Source organism: Nematostella vectensis, chromosome 13, assembly GCF_932526225.1.
Source record: "Nematostella vectensis chromosome 13, jaNemVect1.1, whole genome shotgun sequence".
NCBI classification, from domain to species: domain Eukaryota; kingdom Metazoa; phylum Cnidaria; class Anthozoa; order Actiniaria; family Edwardsiidae; genus Nematostella; species Nematostella vectensis.
This window is the reverse complement of record NC_064046.1, coordinates 8,572,916-8,599,797: the sequence shown is the minus strand read 5'-3', so window position 1 is coordinate 8,599,797 and position 26,882 is coordinate 8,572,916. Positions and strand designations below refer to the sequence as shown.

General features: G+C 42.0%; 1 protein-coding gene and 2 non-coding genes across 4 annotated transcripts; 1 reads left to right on the top strand and 2 right to left on the bottom strand.

Moving 5' to 3' along the window:
• The first annotated feature begins 1,981 nt into the window (after positions 1-1,981).
• On the top strand, positions 1,982-26,528 carry LOC5503492. Of its 2 annotated transcripts, none has more exons than XM_048720894.1 (31): positions 1,982-2,341; positions 2,411-2,441; positions 4,702-5,070; positions 5,591-5,764; positions 7,878-7,976; positions 8,657-8,751; positions 9,785-10,010; positions 10,466-10,547; positions 11,113-11,180; positions 12,011-12,081; positions 12,167-12,352; positions 13,051-13,131; positions 13,572-13,665; positions 14,021-14,137; positions 14,948-15,023; positions 15,819-15,918; positions 16,497-16,552; positions 17,071-17,188; positions 18,554-18,657; positions 19,162-19,264; positions 19,852-20,005; positions 20,707-20,773; positions 21,203-21,269; positions 22,340-22,425; positions 22,689-22,815; positions 23,523-23,564; positions 23,730-23,801; positions 24,633-24,693; positions 24,819-24,871; positions 25,534-25,647; positions 26,327-26,528. In XM_048720894.1, the coding sequence occupies exons 1-31, from the start codon at positions 2,297-2,299 to the stop codon at positions 26,402-26,404; spliced, it is 3,216 nt and encodes a 1,071-aa protein (XP_048576851.1). In that variant the 5' UTR covers positions 1,982-2,296; the 3' UTR covers positions 26,405-26,528. The 2 variants fall into 2 exon arrangements, with proteins under 2 accessions (XP_048576851.1, XP_048576850.1); XM_048720893.1 differs by having other exon boundaries at positions 1,984-2,341; positions 26,324-26,528.
• Positions 16,676-16,782, bottom strand: Trnai-uau. Its single transcript has 2 exons — positions 16,745-16,782; positions 16,676-16,711 (listed from the first exon to the last, which is right to left on the bottom strand). It is a non-coding gene; the product is annotated as a tRNA-Ile (tRNA).
• On the bottom strand, positions 16,856-16,962 carry Trnai-uau. Its single transcript has 2 exons — positions 16,925-16,962; positions 16,856-16,891 (listed from the first exon to the last, which is right to left on the bottom strand). It is a non-coding gene; the product is annotated as a tRNA-Ile (tRNA).
• Positions 26,529-26,882: the final 354 nt, after the last annotated feature.

Below are 26,882 nucleotides of genomic sequence, written 5' to 3'. Positions count from 1 at the left end.
GGGGGGGGGGGGGGGGGGGGGGGGGGGGGGGGGGGGGGGGGGGGGGGGGCGAGTGGTAACTATCTTTTTGGACGTATAACGGCGTGTTACTAGGTGTTTGCTGTATGGCTTGAATGATCCCTTGCTCAGGTCAAGCGTAACGTCAAGGAAGTTGACCACCTTCTTGTTCGCCTCGATCGTGATTTTAAAGCCATTGCGGGAGAAAACGGCACATATTTCTTCCTTTATCTTCTCTATTTGACTGGGTGTCAGGTCAAATATGTATATATATGGTTGAATGGCCATATACCTTAAACAGCTTACAAGGTTCTTAAGAGGAATTTTGAGGCGTGACGGCACGTGGACGCGAGCACGTTTCTCTTGTTGAGCGTACTTTAACTAGCCATGCATATGATGTAATATTTCTCTAGTAAACATTGATTGCTTGCTGTTATTTGAGTAGGGCGTAGCACGGGCTATTCTTTTCGAGCTGACAGAATGTTCTACCCCGCTCTCTTTGAGTGTCCAGATGTATTTACTTAATTCAGTTGCGTTTCTTTTGTTCTCGCGTTTGAAGGAGTGCGTGTGGCTGTTGTATCGTGTCTTAAAGTCGTCCTCTGGGAGACCGATGTCCCCCCCACCCGGCTGGAAGGTCCGCTCAGATTTAACCGAAAAAATATAACGTTTGGCTGGATATACCGTGCACATCAATATGTCTTATAAAAGACTATAAAATATTTTTAAAATAATTATCTTTATTATTATTAGCTCTATCACGAGACTATGGTCTCTATATTAAAAAGAACCCTATTAATAACATTTTAAATATTAGATTGAATTTATTTGAAGTATTGATTCCCTAATGGAAATTTGGTCCCCTGAAATGAAAAAACGAACCACCCCGCTCAAAATCCTGGCTACGGGCCTGTGTCTCCTCGCCTGTGCTGTTCGTAACCGTTTTTGGTAGACCACGCCCCTTTGTTAGATATTCACCTCTTAGGGGGCACTCTGGCTTTCTTCTGTAATTGCAGGTTTTCGCTGGTGGTTGGAGTCTCTCCCAAAAACTAAATCAAAGAGGCAATGTCACGAGCTTACTTCCGGTCGATTACGTAACAATCTCCCATGATTTTTAACGGAAAACGCAAAGAAATATCTCGCGTTGTTAAAGCAGTGTGTCTATTGGAAGTTTCTTAAGAATGCGACTGAGAATTAAGAGTGGATGGCCTGTTAAATATCACGGATTCTCATAGTTCTCTTGTCTTGGTTAAGTTTTCCGTCGGAAAAGTAAAGTAAACTAGTGACAATGCGGCTTTAAGGATCTGATATCAAATAGGGGAGAGGTTCAAGAAGGAAGGATATCTAAAAATACACATGGGCGTGCTGTCAAGAAGTCTCGATAAAGATGAAAATTTGGCCAGAGGTCTGAAGAACTGACAGGCGCCCTAGGCTGACTCCCTAAAACACTAGGCAACCTGTTTATCCATTTATCAGTCCCCCCCCTCCCCACTTTCTATCCTGCTTCTTGATAAAAGTGCAGTTTCGAATTCTTATATCCCTCTGGACAAACAAAGGAAGCAAATATACAGCGCAAGATTCGGTTTGAAACTAATTTCATGCGTTTAGCAAGAATCTGTTTCTGTTTGAGCTTAGAATTATGCTGGTGTTTGCGAACGGCTCGCCTGAAACTGAGGCTCGCACTATATTTCTGAGTCCTTAGTACTTATGTCCAGCGAGCACATTCGAATTGGAGATTTGCAAAACTTCAGTTCTTGCCTCTCACAACGTTCAATAAACAAATAAAGCACTCGCGTCATATAGAATTGTACATATCTAAGTAGCGTGTCCCTTGCTGGAAGCATATAATCGTTGAAACTGTCTCGTCTCTAGATTTATTGATTCCACAAAGTCTCAACGTTACTCAAACATTTATCGCATAAGTTTTCTTGATTGGCTTAGTTTAGTGACGTTATAATTTGTCCTTACTAAATATAACACAATTCTAAACCAACTACCTCTGTAAAGCCAGTTATGGGAAGGTATTTGTTATGAAATTATTGAATATCTATTCCTCCAAAGTATGTTAGCAGGAGCCTACTTCCGATACCTAACTATTTGTCATGACAAATAGCGGAAATTTTTTTAAACCTCTTTGATTATTCACGTGCTTCCTATTCTCTAGTCGAATTACTATTTACTTTTGTCTCATTTAAACAAAGAATACTGCTACTAAGTAAACAGGCTAAAATGCAGGTGCACAAAACATAGGGAAATCCCGGAGTGATGAGCCAGTTTGGCAGTAGTCGGTTTGTAGATTGTTATGGCGGTGAAATGTCTCTTCGAGGTTCTTCTTTTTGTTGTTAAGGTAAGGGAACTTCATTATTTCTGTGACATGTTCAAATATTCGAGACTAACACCAAATTTTCTTTTGTAGTTTTCCGCTGTCCTGGGTTATAAAAATCAAGGTAAACTATCCATATTCTCTATTCGAAATCAAGAACCCCAATTATCACTGCCTGGAATTTGTAAGCGTATTATCAGAGTATCTTTGCACCGTTTGTTTTATGGTGTGTAAGGTGTAAAAACGAACGTGTTTTGGATTGTTGGATTAATGTTTATCTTTTGAAAAAAAAATCACTGATTTAAATTCAAGGGCACAAAACGGATCTGTTCCGCAAAATATATGTTCCGCAGCCTCTTTTTGCTGGCTGGGAAGATGTTAGCCTACTCGGTTGCTGGGGGGGGATCGTTCTCCTGGCAAATTTGTGGAGTCAAACCAGTTGTGCTGGGAATATTTTTGGGGCGCTGGAGCGGTTGCTTGGGGAAAAAACCGCCAGATCGGTTATACGGCCAATTATTCATGTGCTAAAATGCCTAACCACTGTGGTTGGAAAAAAATCCTAACCAATGCTGGCTGGTAAAAAAAAACGGTCACTCCTGGGAAAAAGGAACAGATATTTTTTTCCAGCGACTTTTAAAATTGATATTTTCGGCATCAGAAAATAGTCAAACGACGAAATATGCCAGTTTAGCCTGTTTCAGTAAGGGGGGCTCGTTGTATGCTCTTGTGAATTCCGAGGTATCGTATACTTTTTTAAAATTTCGCTCTCTTGTTACCCATCTCCCATTCTTTTAGTGCATTTTTGCATATCTCATTTTCCATTTTGTCTTGTATAAGCATTAAGTGTCGTGGGTTAAAAATAAGAGTAAATATACCAATCCAATCCAATAATAACAGCAGAGTGCTAATTAGGCTAGATTTGACTTTACTGTCAGTTCGCAAGTATTTCAGACGCTCAGTTCCGACAGAGCTGTCTTGTGTACAGGCGGTTAAGTGGCTGCGTAAGCCAATATCAAGGGCTCAAATTAAAGAATGTCGATCAACCACTGCTTTGTTATTGTTTCATTGAAACTACAATGGTTTATTCGCTAAGAAAATTTAAAATAACAATCTACAAAAAAAAAGCCTGATATGTTATAGACGATATTTTATCTTGGTTACTCGCTTGAATTAGACGATGGTAATGGATGCTTTGTGTGACTCGCCATTGAGCGGGAGCATAAAATGGCAGCGTGATTGGCCTTCTTTAAGGAAATATAAAAGATTGATCAGATAAGAAATAGCGTAGCGACAGTATAGTCCCAGGCGTTCCATCCGTGTTATGATTGGATATCCTGTTGTTGGGTTTCCTGTGGTTGGAAAGAGTTGTGACGTCCCAGGAAACCTTTTGGCCCGGTTCCTTTGGAGCTCGTCTCAGACCCCATGCTGCCCCACGGTGTATCTTTAAACATAGGAAACCCGTTGATAATGTCTTGCGCTGGAATGTCGTAGCGAAAGTTGTTTCTCAATTACACGAAAGAATTACACACATACAGCATTTTCCATTACACAGACGCGAAAATAACGCACGAAATGACAGGAGGAAAAACCTGAAAAATGCGCAATTCGAGATAAAGAAGCCACGATTTCTTACTATTGCCATCGGTTCATTGTATGCCGGAATGATTTTCAAAACCCCCAAAACGCCAGGCCGAAATGCAAATACCTAGATTTTGGCTTTTTAAGATGTTTTTTCCTTAATCATCCTTGCGCTACGTATGGGCTCAAGGACGAAAAGCTCAAATTTCAATGACACTTTACAAAAAGTCGCATCAATTAAAAATAAGTCGCATTTGATATTTTGTCAAATGCACTCAGTACTTAGTACCCACTTAGTACTTAGAGAAACTTTCTGCCTTATTAGATAGGAAGTGGGCTTATTTGAGGCGTCATGTTTTTCCGTCATGTCGCGCGAAATATATACCCGTCTTGAGGACGTCCGTTAGACTTGGGCGTGCATAAAATACTGCGGTAATAAGAAAAGCACTTAGCAATTTTTATTGTGGTCTGCGTCGATGCATCTTCAGTTATGCGTAAACAACGCAGAGTTGCTTTTATATTAACGAAATTTCGACCGTCCAATGCTTGCCTTCTTCAGGTTAAACTCAACATTACAGCTGTACATATTATCTTTTAGAATGCCACGTTATCATCAGAAAAGCTTTTCATTATGGTTTTCATAAAACAAAGTGTGATACTCAAAGAGTAATAGTCAGTAAAACACAAAAGAGAACAATAGAATCACATCACAATAAAGTGTAATACGCTTAAGTGTAATTCACGGGTCAATGAAAATCACTCTAATCCGCTGTGTACTGTTGATTTAAGTGTATATCATCTCACAGGGTTAACGCTTGGCAACGGGGACAGAATTGATATCAACACCAGTCTCCCCTCGGCCACGGTGATAAAAAATGGGCATCACGAGACCTATCACATGACTCTAGAGCATAGCAACTTTACCGGACCAGGCCCCCGGGTTTGGTCCCATTCTACAGCGGTGCTTGCTTTTAGAGGGGACATCATTCTGGGTGAAGGTTCTGTGGTCACGGTCAGCGGTCGAAATGGGCTGTCTGTGAGGTCCATTATCGGTAGCGTACGGGTGAGCACCAGTGTAAATATGACCTGTGCTGTGGACGCTACCGGACAAGGAACGTGCCTTGGTGGTTATACTCCAGAGTACCCTGAGTTGATTTACTTGGCCAATACCCCAGGTACGCAACTATGCATAAACTCGTCAAAAGCGATCATCACCAGCATAATCATCATCGTCATCATCACCATCGTCATCATCATCATCATCATCATCATCGCCGCCGCCGTCGTCGTCGTCATCATCATCATCATCATCACCACCATCATCACCATCGTCATCTTCATTGTATCTTCATCATAATAATAGCGACCACTATCATCATCATCATCATCATCGTCATCATCACCACAACTATCATCATATCATCGCTCAATTACCACTATTATCATCACCATCATTTTTGAAATCACCAACACCACTTTTATCAACATCATCATCACCCCCACAATCATCGTCATTGTAATTTCTATCATTATATCATTATTATTATCAATACTACTAATAATAATAAGGATAATGATAACGAAATCAATATAATGAAATTAATATATAATTTGTTATTATTATTATTTTTATTATCATGGCTACTACTGTTATGATTGCTGTTGACATTAACTCAAATAAAAATTACTTTAAAGGGCGTGGTCCAGGTGTCAATGTCGGTTATTATGGCGAGCCATGTCTGCCAGACTGCGACGAGATAGGCGCGGGGCATGGCGGGAAGGGTGCTAATGCGAAGTCCTCTGGTGGCGTAACAATGGGCTGGTTCTATGGAAGACATGATATCAAGCAGCTGATTGGTGGAAGTACTGGTGAGTGACAGTTATGCTCCTCCTATGGTTTATGTGTGATGTTTTGGTGTGATGAGATGTTTTTTTTGTTGTGGTCTGTTGTTGGATGGTGTGGTGTTGCATGGTGTGGCGTGGTGTTGCATGTTGTGGTGTGGTGTTGCATGGTGTTGCACGGTGTGGCGTGATGTTGCATGGTGTAATGTTGTGTTGCATGTTGTGGTGTGGTGTTGCATGTTGTGGTGTGGTGTTGCATGTTGTGGCGTGGTGTTGCATGTTGTGGCGTGGTGTTGCATGGTGTGGCGTGGTGTTGCATGTTGTGGTGTGGTGTTGCATGGTGTTGCACGGTGTGGCGTGGTGTTGCATGGTGTGGTATTGTGTTGCATGTTGTGGTGTGGTGTGGTGTTGCATGGTGTGGTATTGTGTTGCATGTTGTGGTGTGGTGTGGTGTTGCATGTTGTGGTATTGTGTTGCATGTTGTGGTGTGGTGTTGCATGGTGTGGTGTGGTGTTTCATGTTGTAGTGTGGTGTTGAATGTTGTAGTGTGGTGTTGCATGGTGTATTGTGGTGTTGTATGGTGTGAAGTGTTGTTGCATGGTGTATTGTGGTGTTGCATGGTGTGAAGTGTTGTTGCATGGTGTGATGTTGTGTTGCATGTTGTCGTGTGGTGTTGTGTTGCATGTTGTGGTGTGGTGTTGCATGGCGTGGTGTTGCATGTTGTGTTGTGGGATTGCATGGCGTGGTGTTGTGTTGCATGTTGTAGTGTGGTGTTGCATGGTGTGGCGTGGTGTTGCATGGTGTGGTGTGGTGTTGCATGGTGTGGCGTTGCATGGCGTGGTGTTGTGTTGCATGTTGTGGTGTGTTGATGCATGGTGTGGCGTGGTATTGCATGGCGTGGCGTGGTGTTGCATGGTGTGGTGTCTCATGGTGTGGTGTTGTGTTGCATGGTGTGAAGTGTTGTTGCATGGTGTGGTGTGGTGTTGCATGGTGTGGTTTTGTGTTGCATGGTGTGGTGTGTTGTTGCATGGTGTGGTGTGGTGTTGTGTTGCATGGTGTGGCGTGGTGTTGCATGGTGTGGTGTGGTGTTGCATGTTGTGGTGTGGTGTTGCATGGTGTGGTGTGGTGTTGCATGGTGTGGTTTTGTGTTGCATGGTGTGGTGTGGTGTTGTGTTGCATGGTGTGGCGTGGTGTTGCATGTTGTGGTGTGGTGTTGAATGTTGTAGTGTGGTGTTGCATGGTGTGGTGTGGTGTTGCATGGCGTGGTGTGGTGTTGCATGGCGTGGTGTTGAATGTTGTAGTGTGGTGTTGCATGGTGTGGCGTGGTGTTGCATGGTGTGGTGTGGTGTTGCATGTTGTGGTGTGGTGTTGCATGGCATGGTGTTGAATGTTGTAGTGTGGTGTTGCATGGTGTGGTGTTGTGTTGCATGTTGTGGTGTGGTGTTGCATGGCGTGGTGTTGAATGTTGTAGTGTGGTGTTGCATGGTGTGGTGTGGTGTGGTGCTGCATGGTGTGGCGTGTTGTTGCATGGTGTGGCGTGGTGTTGCATGGTGTTGTGTTGCATGTTGTGGTGTGGTGTGGTGTTGCTTGGCGTGGTGTTGTGTTGCATGTTGTGGTGTGGTGTTGCATGGCGTGGTGTTGAATGTTGTCGTGTGGTTTTGCATGGTGTGGTGTGGTGTGGTGCTTCATGGTGTGGCGTGGTGTTGCATGGTGTGGTGTGGTGTTGCATGGTGTAGTATGGTGTTGCATGGTGTGACGTGTTGTTGCATGGCGTGGTGTGGTGTTGCATGGTGTGGTGTTGCATGGTGTAGTGTGGTGTTGCATGGTGTGACGTGTTGTTGCATGGCGTGGTGTGGTGTTGCATGGTGTAGTGTGGTGTTGCATGGTGTGACGTGTTGTTGCATGGTGTGGTGTGGTGATGCATGGTGTGGTGTGGTGTTGCATGGTGTGGTGTTGTGTTGCATGGTGTGGTATGGTGTTGCATGGTGTGGCGTGGTGATGCATGGTGTGGTTAGGTGTGGTGTTGCATGGTGTGATGGTGTCGTGTTGATGGGGTCATGTGTTTTTTTTTGTGCGGTTTACATAGCATATTTCTACTAATCCGATGTTTTGCCTTTACGCCCTCGTGTTTAACTGATAGGAACCTACAAAACGCCAGTCGACCAAGAAACAGTGACCCGCCCCGGAAGTGGAGGAGGAGCCGTTGAGTTCCGAGCAGAAAAAGGATCGATTACCATAGGTAACTCTGGGAAAGGAGAATAGGGAAAAGTGAATTATTAACGGTCCTTGAGAACACAGGAAAGAAACAAAGGTAGGTGTCAGAAAGCGTGAGGAGAAAGGGGGAAAGAGGAGGAATTGAAAAAGGTCCAAGAGGAGCGGTCTAAATCGGGAGAGAGATTAGGGGGCAGTAGGAACAAGGAGGAATCGAAAAAGAATCTTTGAGCTGGCGTAGAGCGTTGTGGGTAGGGGGGGGAGGAGATGGAGGAAGGAAGAGGAAACAAGGGAGGCAGAAACAAGAAGAGGGCAAAAGGGATCAGGGAAGGACCTATGTGACAAAAAATATGAAGGAGGAGAAGGTCAGGGCCTTAGCAAGGGGTGGGCACTTGGGGCACGTGCCCCCCAATATTTTGAGAAATTATAAGGAAATGAACAATAGGGGCGTGGCTGTGTCCCTGTATTGCCCCAATATTTCGAGGCCTGCTACGGCCCTGAAGGTACATTGGACAAGGACAAAAGGGGGAGAAAGGAGTGAAGAGGAGGGGGTAGAGAAGCCAGGAGATGTCATTCGAAACGTGAGGTACCTAGAAGAGGGGATGGAAAAATGGAAATGGAGAGAAGAACGGGAAAAGGGAAACAAGCCGAGAATAAAAGAGGGAATATGGAACAAATAACTCAATGTCGTTTTATCTACGTGACAAGCATCTAAGATAACAGCAAGTGCGCAGAAGATGTATGGACCAAACGAGATCCACACGGGCAGCTCTGGTGGAACAATACGTCTGCTGGGGGATAAGGTGACGCTCAGGCCCGTACCAAGGATTGTTATTGGGGGGGAGGGGGGCATACTCCAAAAAAGTAGGCCAAATTTAGGGGAGAGGGATGGGGGGGGGGATTTAGTTTTCTGATTTGAAACATCTGACCATACCCCGAAAGATAAAAAAGGGATATTTATGCCATTCCAGTATCTCCACGGAGCGTTTATTATCGGATTTGGCTACAAAAAGTTTTCACTTAATAATAAACTTATTTACAATGGAGCTGTGTAAACACACACAAAACAAATAAAGATAAATTTAAAATATGTAACTATATAAATATAAGAATTACTCTAGAAATAGTATTATGTTTATTTATATTTCTGAATTCTGAAAAGACCAATAAATATTAGTAAAAGCTCTAACTGAATTAGATTTCTTGACACTATCGTCATGGCTGTTAAACAGTTTAGCTGCAGAAAAGGAAAAAGAGCGAAGGCCTGACTTAAACGAAACTTTATGCATATGAATGTTATTACTAAAACGAGTATTATAGTTATGTATTTCTGAATTTAGACAAAAAATGTTAGCTAAGTAAGAAGGACAAAAGCCATTTAAGCATTTAAAAGCAGTCAAACATTCGTGAAAGTTCCATCTGGCGGTTATACTAACCCAGCTAATACTTCTAAATAATTTTTTTGATTGATCTTCTCTTACTCTCTTCTTTAAGATGATGCGAGCGCCTCTTCTCTGTAAACGATGGAGTCTTTCAAGAATTGTAGGATCTGCATTAGTCCAAATTTCATCACTTACAGATTTATGACATACCAGAGTGTCATAAATGCCTTTTTTTAAGCTTATTCGTTTATGCTTTGTAGTTTTGTCTACAAGTAGCACGATTTTTGCGAAGCAAAGATGGGCTTTCCGCTGTTTTCCGCACCCCCTGCACCCCCACCCCCACCCCCTAGGGAGGGGCCTGTGGCTAAAATACGGTCCTTGTCCGTAACGCGAGAGTTAACTATTTCTGCTAGGGTGACGAAATGGCGACTGACTGACACTCTTTAATACCCAGATTTGCATCACTGACAAAGGTCGCCTGGAGGCTGATGGGGCATCTGCTGGCATTTTGGCGCAACCTAACCCCTCAGGGGGTTTGACAGGCGGGTCAGGGGGGGTCATACAACTCATCTCAAGAGTCGGCTTCGTGGCGACACACACGATCTCTCTGAGAGCAGGAGGGAACTTCAACTGTGATGACTCGAAATACAAAGTGGAACATGGATTTTTCCTAGTAGCAGGTGATAATCATTTGATACGGAAATCTAGTCAAGCAACTGCAGATGAAAAAAGGAAATGTTTTAAACGCAAAGGGTTTCTTTACGGAGAATGCCTTATTTTTAATTCACATTCAGTTAATCGCGGCAATAAAATACATGAGTGATAGCGCCAAGCGACAAAATGTACTGATTTGCGAAATTTAATAATGCTTTAAAAGCCAATCTAGAAAGGACTAGATGCCAGTATTTTTTAAAGTCTCTGTGGCGCAATCGTTTAGCGCGTTCGGCTGTTAACCGAAAGGTTGGTTGTTCAAGCCCACCCAGAGACGTAAGATGCATTTTTGCATAAGATTAATACTAAAGTAGTTCCAGAAACCATGAAATATGCTTGCATACATTACTTTAAAAGTAGCGACAAAACCAAGTGCCACGAGATCAGTGTCCTTTTGGACGATTTAAAACGTTCTTCTTTTTAGATCCGGGAGGGGCTTTTAACATGTCCTGGTCGAATGCGAGTCTTCCTCTTGGAAACGTCTCGTGGGGTCTGGGCACGTCGTGGTAAGTCTGCAGGGCTTGGGCTTTTATTCAGTCCTTGTTTCACCACGTCGTGGTAAGTCTGCAGGGCTTGGGCTTTTATTCAGTCCTTGTTTCACCACGTCGTGGTAAGTCTGCAGGGCTTGGGCTTTTATTCAGTCCTTGTTTCACCACGTCGTGGTAAGTCTGCAGGGCTTGGGCTTTTATTCAGTCCTTGTTTCACCACGTCGTGGTAAGTCTGCAGGGCTTGGGCTTTTATTCAGTCTTTGTTTCACCACGTCGTGGTAAGTCTGCAGCGCTTGAGCTTCTATTCAGTCTTTGTTTCACCACGTCGTGGTAAGTCTGTAGGGCTTGGGCTTTTATTCATTCCTTGTTTCACCACGTCGTGGTAAGTCTGCAGGGCTTGGGCTTTTATACAGTCCTTGTTTCACCACGTCGTGGTAAGTCTGCAGCGCTTGAGCTTCTATTCAGTCTTTGTTTCACCACGTCGTGGTAAGTCTGCAGCGCTTGGGCTTCTATTCAGTGTTTGTTTCACTGCGACTTGAAATCGTTACACCAAATTGCATCAAGCTTTATTTCTTTTTAACAGCGAGTTTTTAAAAGCGCCCACACCAACATCAAAGGCATCTTCTACGATGAATCCCGATCTTGCTTCTGGTGAGTAGTTTTAGTATAATTTTTTTAGTTGTTTGGGTCTCAACCCTCTTGCATCCTTTTCATCCAGCATTTTTCTTTTGTGTATTCTCTTTTGACACCCATCTGTTGCTCTTGTGTCCTTATCTGATCCCCTAGTGATCCCCATATGATACCTTTTGATCCCCATCGGATCCCCTTTTATCCTAATCTGATGCCTTTTTCTGATCCCTATCTGATTCCCTTTTAATCCCCATCTGATATCTTTTGATCCCCATCTGGTTTCCTTTTGATCCCCATCTGATATCTTATGATCCCCATCTGATTCCCTCTTGATCCCCATCTGATTCCCTTTTGATCCCCATCTGATATCTTTTGATCCCCATCTGATATCTTATGATCCCCATCTGATTCAATTTTGATCCCCATCTCATATCTTATGATCCCCATCTGATTCCCTTTTGATCCCCATTTGATATCTTTTGATCCCCGTCTGATTCCCTTTTGATCCCCATCTGATATCTTTTGATTCCCATCTGATTTTCTTTTGATCCCCATCTGATATCTTATGATCCCCATCTGATTCCCTTTTGATCCCCATCTGATATCTTTTGATCCCCATCTGATTCCCTTTTGATCCCCATCTGATATCTTTTTATTCCCATCTGATATCTTTTGATCCCCATCTGATTCCATTTTGATCCCCATCTGAATGCCTTTTGGTTCCCGTCTTAAGATCATCGTCCAATGCCCTTCTTTATTCCCTTCTTATCCTTTACTCTCCTTCTCCTGATTCTTTTATCATGATATTTAAACGAGTTGTTTCTTCTCCTTATTCTAACCCCTCCTACCAGCCATTCCAAAGCCTATCCCTGGAGTCACTTCTACTCTCGAGGGTTTGAGACGAAAAGCTCTTGATATAAAGGTATGACGTATTGGCTTATTCTATAGAGAAAAAACACCATATCACACACATCAACAGAGGAATGACTGGACATCTATTTTTTTAGGAGAATTTAAATTTGATAGACGAAGTACTGCTTGTTGCTGATATAAGAAGTCTGACCCGAAAATTTCAAAGTCTTGTTAACTGGACAAGCATGACGGGACCCCAGATTATGATTTGCCTCGACATCATGGCAAGTTTAAGGGATATTCACGTGACCGTCGCTAGAGGAACTTCAGGTTATCTCAAGGTAAGAGATTTAAATACGTTTTTAAACAATTTAAAGCCGCATTGTCACCAGTTTACTTTTGGAGGGCCGACGAAAACCTCAACCGACAAGAGACAAAAGAATCTATTAGAATCCAAGATATTTTAAACAGCTTATCCGCTCTAAATTATCAATCACATCCTCAAAGAAACTTCCAATACTACTTTGAATATTTTGATATATTTTTCGCTTTTTCCGTTAAAAATCAACGGAGATTGTTACGTAATCGACCGGAGATAAACTGGTGACAATGCGGCTTTAAGTGGAACATCGAAAACGCTGATATGGATATTATAGTAGTCTATAGATATTTTTAAGTGTGTTTACTTACATAAATGCTGTTTTGGTTGTATTTTTCACCTTGTTTGTTTGTTAAAGATGCGTTGTCAAGCATACCTTTATTATCGCAAAAAAATTATTAGAAGAAAGCAGCACCTAAAAAACCGTTAACGCTTTATTTACCATTGACCAAACTCAATTGAAAATACCGCAAAAGATTCCTAAATCAGCCGAATACTTTCTTACACTGAAAGAGACCCTTGAATAAATGCTCGTCCCCAGGGTCTTCTGGGTAATTTTCAAGGCGTCAAGCTGAGACGCCATATTAAAAATTACCCAGAAGACCCTGCGGTCGAGGTTGTATTAAATAGTGTTATATGCCATGGTTGTTTGTTCCTCAGGAGATGACAACGACCTTGTTCCAACTGACGAATTCTCTTTACTGTGACAAGAACCAAGAAGCCTGGTTTGCCGTGAGAGAGGTGGCGCATAAATTTTATATATATATATATATATATAATGCGTGAGTGCAGGCGTTCATATAACAGTGCTCAATACATAGGTGTAGAGCGGGAAAAAACACGCGAACTACCGTTTCATTTCTACAAGCCAGTAGAGATGAACTGTAGAGATGAACAGTCTGAACAGGCTTGTAGAGATGAAACGGTAGTTCGCGTGTTTTTTTCCTACAAACCAAGATATATATATATATATTATATATATTAATTTAAATGGTCATGCGCACTTCATTCTTATCATAAAATAGGTTTCGACACGTGACTGCCAAACAGCTCAAAGATACTGAACACCATATTTGGTCATCAGACGCTCGAGAGGCTATCCGGGACTACCTTACAATCTTCTAAACACGCGCAACGTTTTGATTCGTAGTAGTTATAATTCAATTAAATTCATTTCATAGCTGCCAAAATTGGTGGATACTATGGAGACCGTTGCCATGACAACCGCTCGTGTCCTGCCTGAGCACGAGATTTTGTTTGCGGGCTCACTTTTTAGTAAGTATAGCTGCAGGATTTCACAATGTGATCAAATCACAACAATCGAACTAATTTTGGAAACAGTTGATTTTCTAACTCTCTTGGTAAATTCATTATTATGACATTTATACCATCTTTTGGAGTCAATCATCATTTTTTTCTCTTTATCGCCCTAGAAACGTGCACTTCGATAGTGTTCATGTTCACTTTCAGAAATGAGTGTTTTCTACAGTCAATCGTACAGCCCTCCGTTTTGAAAAAAAGAAAAAAACGACCTAGACCTTAACGGATTTTTATACAACAGCATACGCGTGTACTCAAAAACAGCCACTCATCGATATGTGTTCATGCAAATGTTTCATGTTTTTCCCAGTGTCACAGACAAAAACGTTTTCATCACGAAACTTTGAAGGCATCGTCCTGCCATCTACGGGTGGTAACTATGGCAGCGAGGCTGTGATACCAAATGACGTCATTGGATTATTTGAAGGTATTAACATAGAACATACCACGTGATTCAACAAGGCTGCTGAACAATTACTGTCAGAATATCTCATGTTGAATAGTGTATTTTGAGATTTCTGTGCTTTGCATGTGCATCATATATCTGTTTTTTTCTTTTTTTTAATGGAATACATTTTGAGAAACAAAAAAAATAGGGATAGGATCGAACTCTCGACCTTCGACCTTCAACAGGGCGTCCAAGGGACACGCCCGTACTGCCTATAAGTACGACGCGCTAACCGACTGTGCCACCGAAGCACTGTCGTTCATATCTTATCAGAATCATAAGCTCTACTCCAATGAACATGATCCAAGTATCATTATTACTATCGCCAGCTCCAGCAACCGTAGCAACCGTGATCAGCTTCTCATCATTATGATTATAATCAGATCTCATAATTAATATAATTATCATCACCTTCATCATTATCACCACCAACACTCATGGCGGCGTCGACATCATGTAGCCTTATTCCACTTCATTTTCGCGTCACCCTAATTTCCAAAATTTTTGAAAACGCGAAAGTGGCGCGAAAATTCTTACGGCACGGAAATTAAATTAACCACACAAAGCATATTTAATAAGCAGAACATCACTTTTAGCTACAGTATTAAATCTTCAATTCCATTTTCATTTTTGTTTAATTTATCGCAAAATCACAAAAAAGGTGACCATTTTTTACGAAAACAGCCAACTCGCAAAAATGAAGTGAAATATCGCCTTCTCAAAATCGCGGAACTTTGATGTTCCGAAAATTAAGTTTAATAATGTATATTATTTGTGATTGTGATAAAGGAAACCTGTCTGTCATCATTCAAATCTACAAGGACGTCAGGGAGAAAATCAAATCACAAGATACAACGAACACAAGGTTTGGCAACTTAACAGCTAGTGTTAGCGTGTTTTAAGGGTCCTGTTTACTGAGTCAGAAACGTGTAGTTAATCGTAGATTTATCTACAATTACTACGCGTTTTAGTCTCGTCCCCAGGCTCCTTTTCGCTGCACGGCTTGACCTTGACGTTGTGTTTGATAATCCGCCATTTTGAAAATAAATATGATCGCGTTGCATCATGGGCCTAGGAAAAAAGCTGACAAAGGAGAAGCCTGAGGCTAGACGCATTTGATGTTTTGACAAGTAGTTGTAAAGGCTGTTTTCCATATGAACACAATTGATGGCAGTTCCGATTATATGGAAATCGCCCTGCGAACATGTGCGGCAATATTGAAACCAAACGGCCGATTCCAATGCTTTCCTTTTTGTAATAGTAACCCCAATAGCCGCATAGGATTAAAAAAATATTCGTTTTTTTCGATCTTGTTTTGAAAACCGTTGTTTTTCAAGCTCGCTCGGTCAATTCCTTCTTAGGGCATACATACCATATTTGGGAGTCTACTTCCATCGTCTTTTAGCTTTTTTCTTGTTCACTGTGTTTTTGCTTGCCTTGCCGCCATTTAAAAAAGGCCCAGACCCTATCGTTTTAGAACGTCACAGGTTTTCCGTACACCCAGGCTCTCTTAGACTATTTAGAGTTCAGTTTTAACTAATTGTCAGCCAATTTGATTAATGGTTAAAAATAAAACAGGAAATGTCACACCACACTGATAAACGACCACTACAAAAAGCCTTAAGACCACACCTCGATAACTTCAGTTTTTCTCGGAAAGTTTAAAGGTCATCAATGAATTCATCACGTGCTCATTATTAGCCAATCAGCGAAGAGTGGTCGAGTTGAAAGCACCTGTGATGTTCCACTTTTATACTAAGGTAAATGTATAAAAATATACTATCAATGATAAACCTCAGTACTTCTAAATGGGCTATGTACTTCTAAATGGGCTATGTACTTCTAAATGGGCTATTTACTTCTAAATGGGCTATGTACTTCTAAATGGGCTATGTACTTCTAAATGGGCTATGTACTTCTTCTAAATGGGCTATGTACTTCTAAATGGGCTATGTACTTCTAAATGGGCTATGTACTTCTAAATGGGCTATGTACTTCTAAATGGGCTATGTACTTCTAAATGGGCTATGTACTTCTAAATGGGCTATGTACTTCTAAATGGGCTATGTACTTCTAAATGGGCTATGTACTTCTAAATGTACTTCTATGTAGTACTCCTATGGGCATATGTGACCATATAAGGCACTGCGAACGAAGGACACTATCCGTGGGGAATATGTTTGATATGATATGAAGGGGTGGGTTGTCATGGTAATATCGGCGTCTTTCATTGGCTCCCTCAAACTTATATGGTTTATTAGCCAATCACTGTTCCTAAATGCCTGCGCTAAAGAACAATTGTCTTAAAAGCATTGTCTTGTGGTCGTGTTATTTTTAGGAAAGTATGAAGGAGACAGGAGATCGTATTTGTGTGTACTGGAACAAAACTTACAAGTGAGTCGCAATGCATTATACTTATAATGGGCACATCCTCGCGTTTTTGTATTTCAAGAGCTTTGTGCCAAATAACGAGCATATCTTTAGTTCACATATTAAACAACGCGTTACAAGGGTAAGTGCTCCTGGAGAGGATCGAACTCTCGACCTTCGCATTTCATGGCGCCCACGGGACACGCCCGTACTGCCTATAAGTACGACGCGCTAACCGACTGTGCCACAGGAGCACTTACATCAAGGATTTAAAAGAATATCTTTCATGATTATACACTGAGATACTATTTAAGAAAATAAAAATTGTGCTCCTGGAGAGGATTGAACTCTCGACCTTCGCATTTCATGGCGCACACGGGACACGCCCGTACTGCCTATAAGTACGACGCGCTAACCGACTGTGCCACAGGAGCACTGCTATTTTTCAGGGAATTCTACTTCGCCATCATCACAAGCTCTACCAGTGAATATGATAAAGTAAATTCAATGCCGTATTTTACTTCAATTTTTGTATGTCCCAGCTCATGGGCCACAGATGGCGTGACACTCGTTAGTAATGCAACAAATACGACGCATGCGCAGTGCAAGACTCATCATTTAACAAGTTTCGCTGTGCTTACGCAATTCAAAGGTTACAAGGTAAGTCCACAATTGTATTACAGTGCCATATCGATAAATCCTCTAAATCCCGCGTCTTCCTTGGACCAGAGAAAAGACAACCATGCTCCAGGCTCAGCGTTCTTTGGTCGCGCGCTCTCAAAAAGTCTGGTCTTTTTGCGGCCAAAAAAAAGCGCCGAGTCCAGCCTTGAGTCCTCGAGCATGGAGGGACGGAAGCTAACACGAAGAGCCCCTCATGAATCTGTATGCTTCTTTAGGTCACTCAACTGATATAATAAAAGAAAAATAGGTTTTTATGCCCTAAGCGTAGAAGAATCAAAACGCTGTGCAATGCTGGCGGAGAGCTGGGCCGGAGTTAGGCCGGTTTGTAAACTGCCCCAACACATCTCCAGCACGTTGGGTAATAAGTTCACGCGTGACTGGCGTTTGATGCATGACAGGACCAAAGGCAACCCAAGACCCCACCATTTTACTTGGGAAACTGGATTCCGGTTAAATCTGGGTCTTTTTTGCCCTCTGATGTTGTAGCGGTTGCCATGTTTACGACTACGAGTGACAAAATAGCACCTGGGGTTGTGTTCTGACATTTCCGTCATATATCGGTTTCGCGACTAACGCTATGGAAACAATCCAAATGAGCCCAGTATTGCTGGGTTCGTTTGCAAACTGCGTCAGCAAAGCTGTGATGTGCTCGAATGACTACGAGACAAAGGAGATGCTGGCGTAGTACAGGCCAAAAGTTTGAACTCAATCAAACTTTCGCCAACACTCGCCAGCACCAGCCAGCACCTCCCAACACGGTGTTTAAAGCAATGCTGGCGCAGTTTGCACAGGGCTTAACAGCTACATCTCTGGATCCCATTGGATACAGTGTCTGGAAAATATGTAAGGAAGTATAGGGGAAGACAGACAAAACAGAAGCCGAAAAATTTTAACGCTTTGGGCTTTACTTGCAGTCCTACATCAGGACGGCTACTGTAACCAGGTGCGGATCCAGAAAGGGGGGGGGGGGCAAAGCAAGGGTTTCAAGAAAGGGGGACGGAGTCAATGTTCTACCGTGCATTTTCCCTTATATTTTTTGTTATTTCATTATTTCAAGGCCAAATATCTGAGAATAGGGGGGGGGGGGGCGAGCCCGCTCGGCCCACCCCTAGATCCCCCTGGTAACCGTTACAAGAACAACGCTTGGATTCGGTTTTCCCTTTACTTTTGCCCTAGGCTCGTCAAAAACCCTAAGCTCAATACAAAGCTAATTGGCTTTGTTGACGTAGATTCAAGCAAATCGACAATCTTTAAGAAAATACCCATTGCACATTATAACGCGATCGCGCGCCGCCCGCATTGCGCTTTTCTATGGCTTGCCAGCACTTTCCTGTTTCTTGGCAGATTTCCCCTAGACATGTCCTCGCCCTCGATGTCATAACATTCATAGGCTGTGGGATGTCCATCGCTACTCTGTTTATCACTCTGCTTGTCTTCTCGGCTATAGAGTGAGTACGCATAACCCCGATAAAACATGAAATCATTTCGATGGAATTCTTGCGTGTATCTAGCGGCTTTCACAGGTTATACTGGTGCCAAGGAACAACAGAGAGAGGCAAAAAATTAAAAAGCCACTGAAGCCACACCATTTTATTTTTTTATTCAATATTCGAAGGCACATAGTGTGATAAATCTCGAAATTACCATCTAAAAACAGAGTTTTAATACTTATTTACCAAATTCAATCGAAAATATTGCATTGGCTTTCCCAATTGGGCCGATGGAAATGGATTCTTTTTAACACGTTCACACTGCTAGGATGACAAAATGGCGTGATCCACCACAGATCAGGCCAAAGAGAAGGTGCGCGCGCATTCCCTGAGGTGCACACCTGTGCCCATGTATGTTTATTTTGTCAGTGTTTACAAGGAGCACAATTTGGGCGTACTTCCAATAGAATATAGGCTTATGTTGAAGATCACGACTTATGTATACCCATGTTATGCTTGTAGGTCGCTCTCGACCGATAGACATCGCATCCACATGAACCTGGCCCTCAGCATCCTGCTCTCGCAAAGTCTGTTTTTACTCGGGATCAACGCGACCAGATTTGAGGCATGTATTCCTAACAGGAAAAATACCTTCAATGGAACGTCTTAGCAATATAGTTTCACACTCCTTTATTATGAGTGGTCATATTTGATCGGCAAGTTTTGTTTTTTATGGAGCAAAACGTGTAGAAGAGGCATTTGTTACGAAGAAATGAAGCGTATTCAATAACTCTATAAGAAAGATCTCACTAGAGATTCTTCCCGTGTTCTCCACAAGTTCATAACCAACGATAGATAAAATCCAAGATGGCTGACAAAAGAAAATGTTTATTACCAAATTTGTGATGGTATCCAACCAAAGTTATTTTAGTCACGACATGGGCGAATCATTGACCGTAGGGGGGTGGGGTGGGTGACTGGCTTACGCTTTTAAACCAATTGAAAACAAATTTGGGACTGAATGGAGGCGATTGCATATAACTTGACTCCATACATATTTTGGTACATTTCTTTTATTTTCCACACCTTTTCACGTTCAGTTTGGATTCGCTAGTGCAGGATGAAATCCAAAAACCGATAAAAAGCACCCTTAAATCGCGTATTGCCATGCGTTATGCACGTGGTGACCACGTGCTCTACCCGCTCTCACAGGTTCTATGCCGCATAGTGGCTCTGATGCTGCACTACCTCTTCTCGGCCTCGTTCACCTGGATGTGTATTGAGGGATTTCATCTCTACATGAAGATCGTGACTGTCTTTGGTGCTGAGGGCGTCAAACTCAAGTATTATTACATATTCGGCTGGGGTGAGATCCTACGAAATACCACTTATCCCTTACTAAATAACAAGCATCAGTCTGGTAGTGTTATGTGCGAAATGGGTTATATGCGCGGTGTGTTATGTGCGCAATGTGTTATATGCGCGGTGTGTTATGTGCGCAGTGTGTTATGTGAGCAATGTGTTATGTGTGCAGTGTGTTATGTGCGCAATGTGTTATATGCGCGGTGTGTTATGTGCGCAATGTGTTATGTGTGCAGTGTGTTATGTGCGCAATGTGTTATATGCGCGGTGTGTTATGTGCGCAGTGTGTTATGTGCGCAGTGTGTTATGTGCGCAGTGTGTTATGTGGGCAATGTGTTATGTGTGCAGTGTGTTATGTGCGCAGTGTGTTATGTGTGCAGTGCGTTATGTGCGCAGTGTGTTATGTGCGCAGTGTGTTATGTGAGCAATTTGTTATGTGTGCAGTGTGTTATGTGCGCAGTGTGTTATGTGCGCATTGTGTTATGTGAGCAATTTGTTATGTGTGCAGTGTGTTATGTGCGCAGTGTGTTATGTGCGCAGTGTGTTATGTGCGCAGTGTGTTATGTGCGCAGTGTGTTATGCGTGCAATGTGTTATGTGCGCAGTGTGTTATGTGTGCAGTGTGTTATGTTCGCAGTGTGTTATGTGATCCATTTGTTATGTTCGCAGTGTGTTAATAAGCTTATACTGTTTTCTCTTTTTCCAGGATTCCCGGCGATCATGGTGGGCGTGGCTGCATCTGTTGACTCGTCTGGATATGGGACAAGGGCAGCGTATGTAAATTAGAAGGGCGGGACTAAGCGGGTCGAGGGCAGCGTGTGAAAAACATATTTAACAATTAGACTACGAGTTCGAGTTTTCTATGTGTCAATAGATAGTCAACGACTCATAAAAACGAGAACGAGTAGTCTAATTGTTTTAGTATTATTCCACTCACATACTACAATCGAAAAATTCTCAAGAATAAATAACCACTTTTGGCGCGAAATCGCCGGCTTTTTCGCTACTCACTATCTATGGCTTAATAGATAGTGAGTACGGGAGCCAATCAAATTGCGAGATTCGTGATTGTATGTGAGTGGATTTATACTAAATATATTTATGAGTTCTGTCCACGCTGTTGTCCACATTGTATATCTGGGTTGACCCTTGAGTTTTGTTCTGGCTGTTGTTAACGCTGTATATGTGGGTTCTCTTGATAGCTGTTGGCTCTCGATGGATAAAGGCTTCATCTGGGCCTTCCTCGGCCCTGTGGTCGCCATCATCCTGGTATGGAAACTTGTTGAATCGTGATGCCCCTTCTGTACGGCCTACGGTTAATGAGGCCAAGAAAATCTTACATTTTCAGTGTTTTCTCTCAACATTTAAAGACTAAATTTGTGAAAAAAATTTCAAAGTAACCATCCTAAAACAAAGTTGAATATTTTGTTTACGAAATTTGTTCGACAGTATTACATTCGCTTGCCTTAATAGGCCGATAGAAAAGGATGGTTTCTCTCACTTTGCAGTTTGCTAGCCTGACAAAGATACTTAATTAGAGGGCCGTAGCAGGGGGAGGGGGCACCTGTCCCAAAATATATTATACAATTATAAGGAAATGACCAGTAGGAGCGTGGCTGTGGTCGTTGTCGTGTTTATTTTATACAATTATAAGGAAATGACCAGTAGGGGCGTGGCTGTGGTCGTTGTCGTGTTTGTTTTATACAATTATAAGGAAATGACCAGTAGGAGCGTGGCTGTGGTCGTTGTCGTGTTTATGACCAGTAGGAGCGTGGCTGTGATCGTTGTCTTGTTTATGTGCCTTGTGTGCCTTATGTGCCTTGTCTTGTTTATTATGACCAGAAGGGGCGTGGCTGTGGTCGTTGTCGTGTTTATGACCAGTAGGAGCGTGGCTGTGATCGTTGTCGTGTTTGTTTTATACAATTATAAGGAAATGACCAGTAGGAGCGTGGCTGTGGTCGTTGTCGTGTTTGTTTTATACAATTATAAGGAAATGACCAGTAGGAGCGTGGTTGTGATCGTTGTCGTGTTTATATATAAAATTATAAGGAAATGACCAGTAGGGGCGTGGCTGTGATTGTGGTCGTGTTTATTTTATACAATTATAAGGAAATGACCAGTAGGGGCGTGGCTGTGATCGTTGTCGTGTTTATTTTATACAATTATAAGGAAATGACCAGTAGGAGCGTGGCTGTGGTCGTTGTCGTGTTTATGACCAGAAGGGGCGCGGCTGTGGTCGTGTTTATTTTATACAATTTTAAGGAAATGACCAGTAGGGGCGTGGCTGTGATCGTTGTCGTGTTTATTTTGGGACGACCCGGATGCTATGCCTTTTCCAGGTGAACTGCGTGATTCTATCGATGGTGGTCAAGATAGTTATGACGTCATCAGCCTCTCAATCAGAACCAGAGTATCGTCAAATCTTGTAAGTGAATTGTTGTGATGTGTATATATCTAAAGGATATAGCTTTTTTTAACTATAATATTAGTTTTAGGTACACCTTAATTTTACAGCCTATAAGATATTTTCATTTTATTGAATTGTACCTTTTCATATTTATTTATATATTTACGCAACATTGTATCTACTTATATATATGTTTAATATTTAGTAACATTTGATATATAATCGAGCACGAGTCTAGCTCTTGTCCCAAATATCTCACCCTGAAAACCATTTGTTTATAGGGCTGGTGTTAAGGGGGCTCTAGTCCTACTGCCGTTACTGGGGATAACTTGGGTCTTCGGGCTGCTTGCAGTTACCAAGGAAACTGTTGTGTTTCAATACGTGTTCGCGATCTCAAACTCTTTGCAGGTATGGGCTTGGTGATGCCTTGTAAATATGTCCACGATGAATCCTTGAAAATATGCTCATACTCTCACGTGACTCCTCGTGAACATGGCCAGTGTCACGTGACTCCATGTGGGTCTGGCCAGTCTCACGTGACTCCTTGTGAACATGGCCAGTGTCACGTGACTCCTTGTGGACATGGTCATAGTGTCACGTGACTCCTTGTGGTTATGGCCGCAATGTCACGTGACTCCGTGTTGTTATGGCCGTAATTTCACGTGACTCCTTGTAGTAATGGCCATATCAAGAAAATTTAGCCATAAATTGTCGTTTTCCCCAGATGATCCTTATTTGGAAAACCTGCACGATTCTTGTCATTTTTAAGGCTGCCGTACCGCAGGTGCTTCGCAAACTTTATGAATTGTATTCAAAAGAGAAAAACAGTGACCGTGATTTTTAGTAAATGGAGAAAGCCTCTGAAAAAAACTAAAATTTCTCGGTACCAGACCCCTAAAACGACAACGGTTTCTTCATATGCATAGTTTCACATGACTCCTAGTGGTTATGGCCGTAGTGTCTCGTGACTCCTTGTGGTAATGGCCATATAGTATAACATTTACTAAGCTTTATACAAAAATAACTTTTGTTTAAACCTAAAAACGGCAATCATAATAAAGCTAGAATGATATAAATAGTTAATAATTTATATTTGGCTAAATTCTTTTTTGTAGGGATTTTGCATTTTCATATTCCAATGCATTGGAAATAGCGAGGTAAGTACAACCACTCTAATAAAGCAAGGCTTTAATTGGCCAGCTCTGATAAAGCAAGGCTTTAATTGGCCAGCTCTGATAAAGCAAGGCTTTGATTAGCCAAATAAATCGATATGAAGAGAATAGAAATCTAAAACAACCTTGATAATATTTACTCGTACCAAGGTCCGCGCTGCCATCAGGAGGTTTCGTCAAAAGCACTCCACTACCGATCTCCACAGTACCGTCTCAATGTCGGTGAGAATACTGAATTTTGGTACTGTTATGTAAAAATGCTATATTGTTTGATCAAGATTGCTAACTGGGTAAACCACTTCCAAACTAGAGCAAATCAGCATGCGAGAGTGTAATGATTAACACATCTCCAAATGGAGATCTTAAACATAGAAGTGCACTTACCGTAAATGACCGGGGCGGGGCGTTTATTAAATTCCGATGGTCCGAGGGGGTGCGTTCATTAGATAGGAGGCGTTTATCAGAAAAGGGCACAAACTATGAAAATATAACAAATCCAAGTGCAGTGGGGTTCTAGTCACAGCCAGGATCACTTTAAATTATAGCCTGTGTAGCAAGCGTTTACCGTGCGACGAATGCAATGATTTAACGGTGCAAGTATGCGGTAAACGGAATCGAGAAGTAGGTCTTGTTATTCCTGGATGCTACACTGCGAGGACAAAATGAAAGAAAATTGCAGACATCCTAAGCATAGAGATCAGGAACGTTAGAGAGCAGTACCCTTATTTTGAACATGACATTGAACAAGACGCTACTCGTCAGTGTTGATTAAGCAGGAAGGCAATTAAATTACCATTTATATTTCCGGAATTCCTATGTTGTTTGTTTTTTAGCTGGCAGGGAAGGGAGCGGGGAAGGGGAGGGGGGCGTTAAATAGAGGGGGGCTTTTATTAGAGAGGGGCGTTCATCACAAACTTGTAAGTTTAGCCCAGAGGCGTTCTTTAGATAGGGGGCGTTTATTAGGTCATTTACGGTACGCAAAAAAAAAAAAAATCAATGGTGGTAGCTAAAATATTGATATACAGATTGATAGGTTATTGATTTTCTTTTCAGCAAGTCGACACTCGAAATATTTTGACTCCAAAAGGGAAAAGACGTGTCAGTAAAATGAAAGGTAGTAGTAAGGATTGTTTCGTATGGACCGTATGGGCTGCTTCGATATATCCTTGTTACAAGGTTATAACAGGGTTTCTGTCTGGCTCCATCTCATGTGCTATACCGTTTTGATTTTGTTTGCAGAAAAAGTCGCATATAAGGTCAGTCGTTCCACTGCGAAAGTCTTACCAGTAAAAGTGAGTAGCAACACAGAAATAGAAAAGCTCTATAAGGAGCGAGGTTTTGATAAAAAACGAGGCAGAAAATAATGAATGTTTGGATTGATAGATTTATAATTGATGAGGAAGTACTAAATCTTTTAAAACAAGCGTCTATGCGTGACCACCTTGACAGTTTTATGAAGTAAGCCAATCAAAACTGTGATTTTAGCATGCTGGTTAACTAGCTCTCTTATTAACACTTTGTATTGGTGGCCACGGTAGCGCACGTCACACTATAACACTTTGTACTGGTGGCCACGGTAGCGCGCGTCACACTATAACACTTTGTACTGGTGGCTATGGTAGCGCGCGTCGCACTATAACACTTTGTATTGGTGGCCACGGTAGCGAACGTCGCACTAAAACACTTTGTATTGGTGGCCATGGTAGCGCACGTCGCACTAAAACATTTTGTACTGGTGGCCACGGTAGCGCGCGTCGCACTATAACACTTTGTATTGGTGGCCATGGTAGCGCGCGTCGCACTATAAAATTTACTCTTAAAAATAGTCAACAAAAATTCATTTCGACTTTATTGTACACATCACAAACACACGCTTCCCAAAATCTTCTTTAAAATGTATAATCAAATGTATAATCAAATTTCGACAAGAAATGTTATTGTTTGTTTTACTAAGGACCCTGACAGTGTGATGGCGAAACCAGATCATCCTCCAATCAGTAAACTGTACAGCAAGGAGTTATGGGATCGCATGGAGCAAATAGACACAAACTCACTCAATATTCCACAGGTAGGGAGAATATTGATATTCGGCAGTTAGAGAGAATGCCAATAATCCACAGGTAGGGAGAATATCAATATTCCACAGGTAGGCAGAATATTGATATTCAGCAGTCATAGAGAATGTCAATAATCCACAGGTAGGGAGAATGTCAATAATCCACAGGTAGGGAGAATATCAATATTCCACAGGTAGGGAGAATATTGATATTCAGCAGCCATAGAGAATGTCAATAATCCACAGGTAGGGAGAATATTGACATTCCACAGGTAGGGAGAATATCAATATTCCACAGTTAGGGAGAATATTGATATTCATCAGTCAAAGAGAATGGCAATAATCCACAGGTAGGGAGAATATTGATATTCAGCAGTTGGGAAGAACGCCTATAAACCACAGGTAGGGAGAATATCAATGTTCCACAGGTAGGGAGAATATTGGTATTCAGCAGTTAGAGAGAATAAAAATAATCCACAGGTAGGGAGAATATCAATATTCCACAGGTAGGGAGAATATCAATATTCCACAGGTAGGGAGAATATCAATATTCCACAGTTAGCGAGTATATCAATATCATGCAAGTAGGGTGAATTCGACTATTAGTGACTGAACCGCAACTCGGATGGAATCCTTATCGTAAGAGAGATACTGATATAACTAACATAAATAATGCAATAATTTTTAGCAGGATACCGAGATGATAACCGATTGGGCGAAAAAGGATTCTGCGATAACGCGACGACATTCCAAGCCTAGCTCCACATAAGGCGATAAATAAATGGAAAAGGACAAGGTCACAGAATAAAGAAAGACAAGATCTTCTTTTATTTACCTAAAAAAAAGGAAGAAAATTCATGTCCTGTTTTAAGAAAATAATTTTTTTTTGCTTTTTTTGAGTCTTTTTTCTTGTTTGTATTGTAATGGCCCATTCTGCTCAGACGAGGCAAAAAAAACCTATGTTGAATGTGTAGTTCCAGAAAATATCCATACCCTCCATACCCCCCCCCCCATACAGGGGATTGGAAATTCGGGGGGGGGGGGGTAAAACGCCCAGGAATTTCCAGAGGGGAGGGGGGGGGATTAAATGCCCTTTTTCCTTAACACTGTATTTTTTTTCCAGAGGGGTGGAAATTCCAGAGGAGTGGGGGGTCATACCTCCGATCCCCTCCATGGAGGGGTGTGTGTGTGTGTGTGTGTGTGGGGGGGGGGGGGGGGGAAGGGGGGTGGGGGTTATGGATATTCTC

What these genes read in the sequence shown, in the direction of transcription:
- LOC5503492 (XM_048720893.1), top strand. Translation starts at nt 2,297, where the DNA reads ATGGCGGTGAAATGTCTCTTCGAGGTTCTTCTTTTTGTTGTTAAG. An exon ending in TGGGGTCTGGGCACGTCGTG is followed by an intron (nt 10,548 to 11,112) that starts GTAAGTCTGCAG and finishes TCTTTTTAACAG; the next exon opens with CGAGTTTTTAAAAGCGCCCA. An exon ending in GAATCCCGATCTTGCTTCTG is followed by an intron (nt 11,181 to 12,010) that starts GTGAGTAGTTTT and finishes CCCTCCTACCAG; the next exon opens with CCATTCCAAAGCCTATCCCT.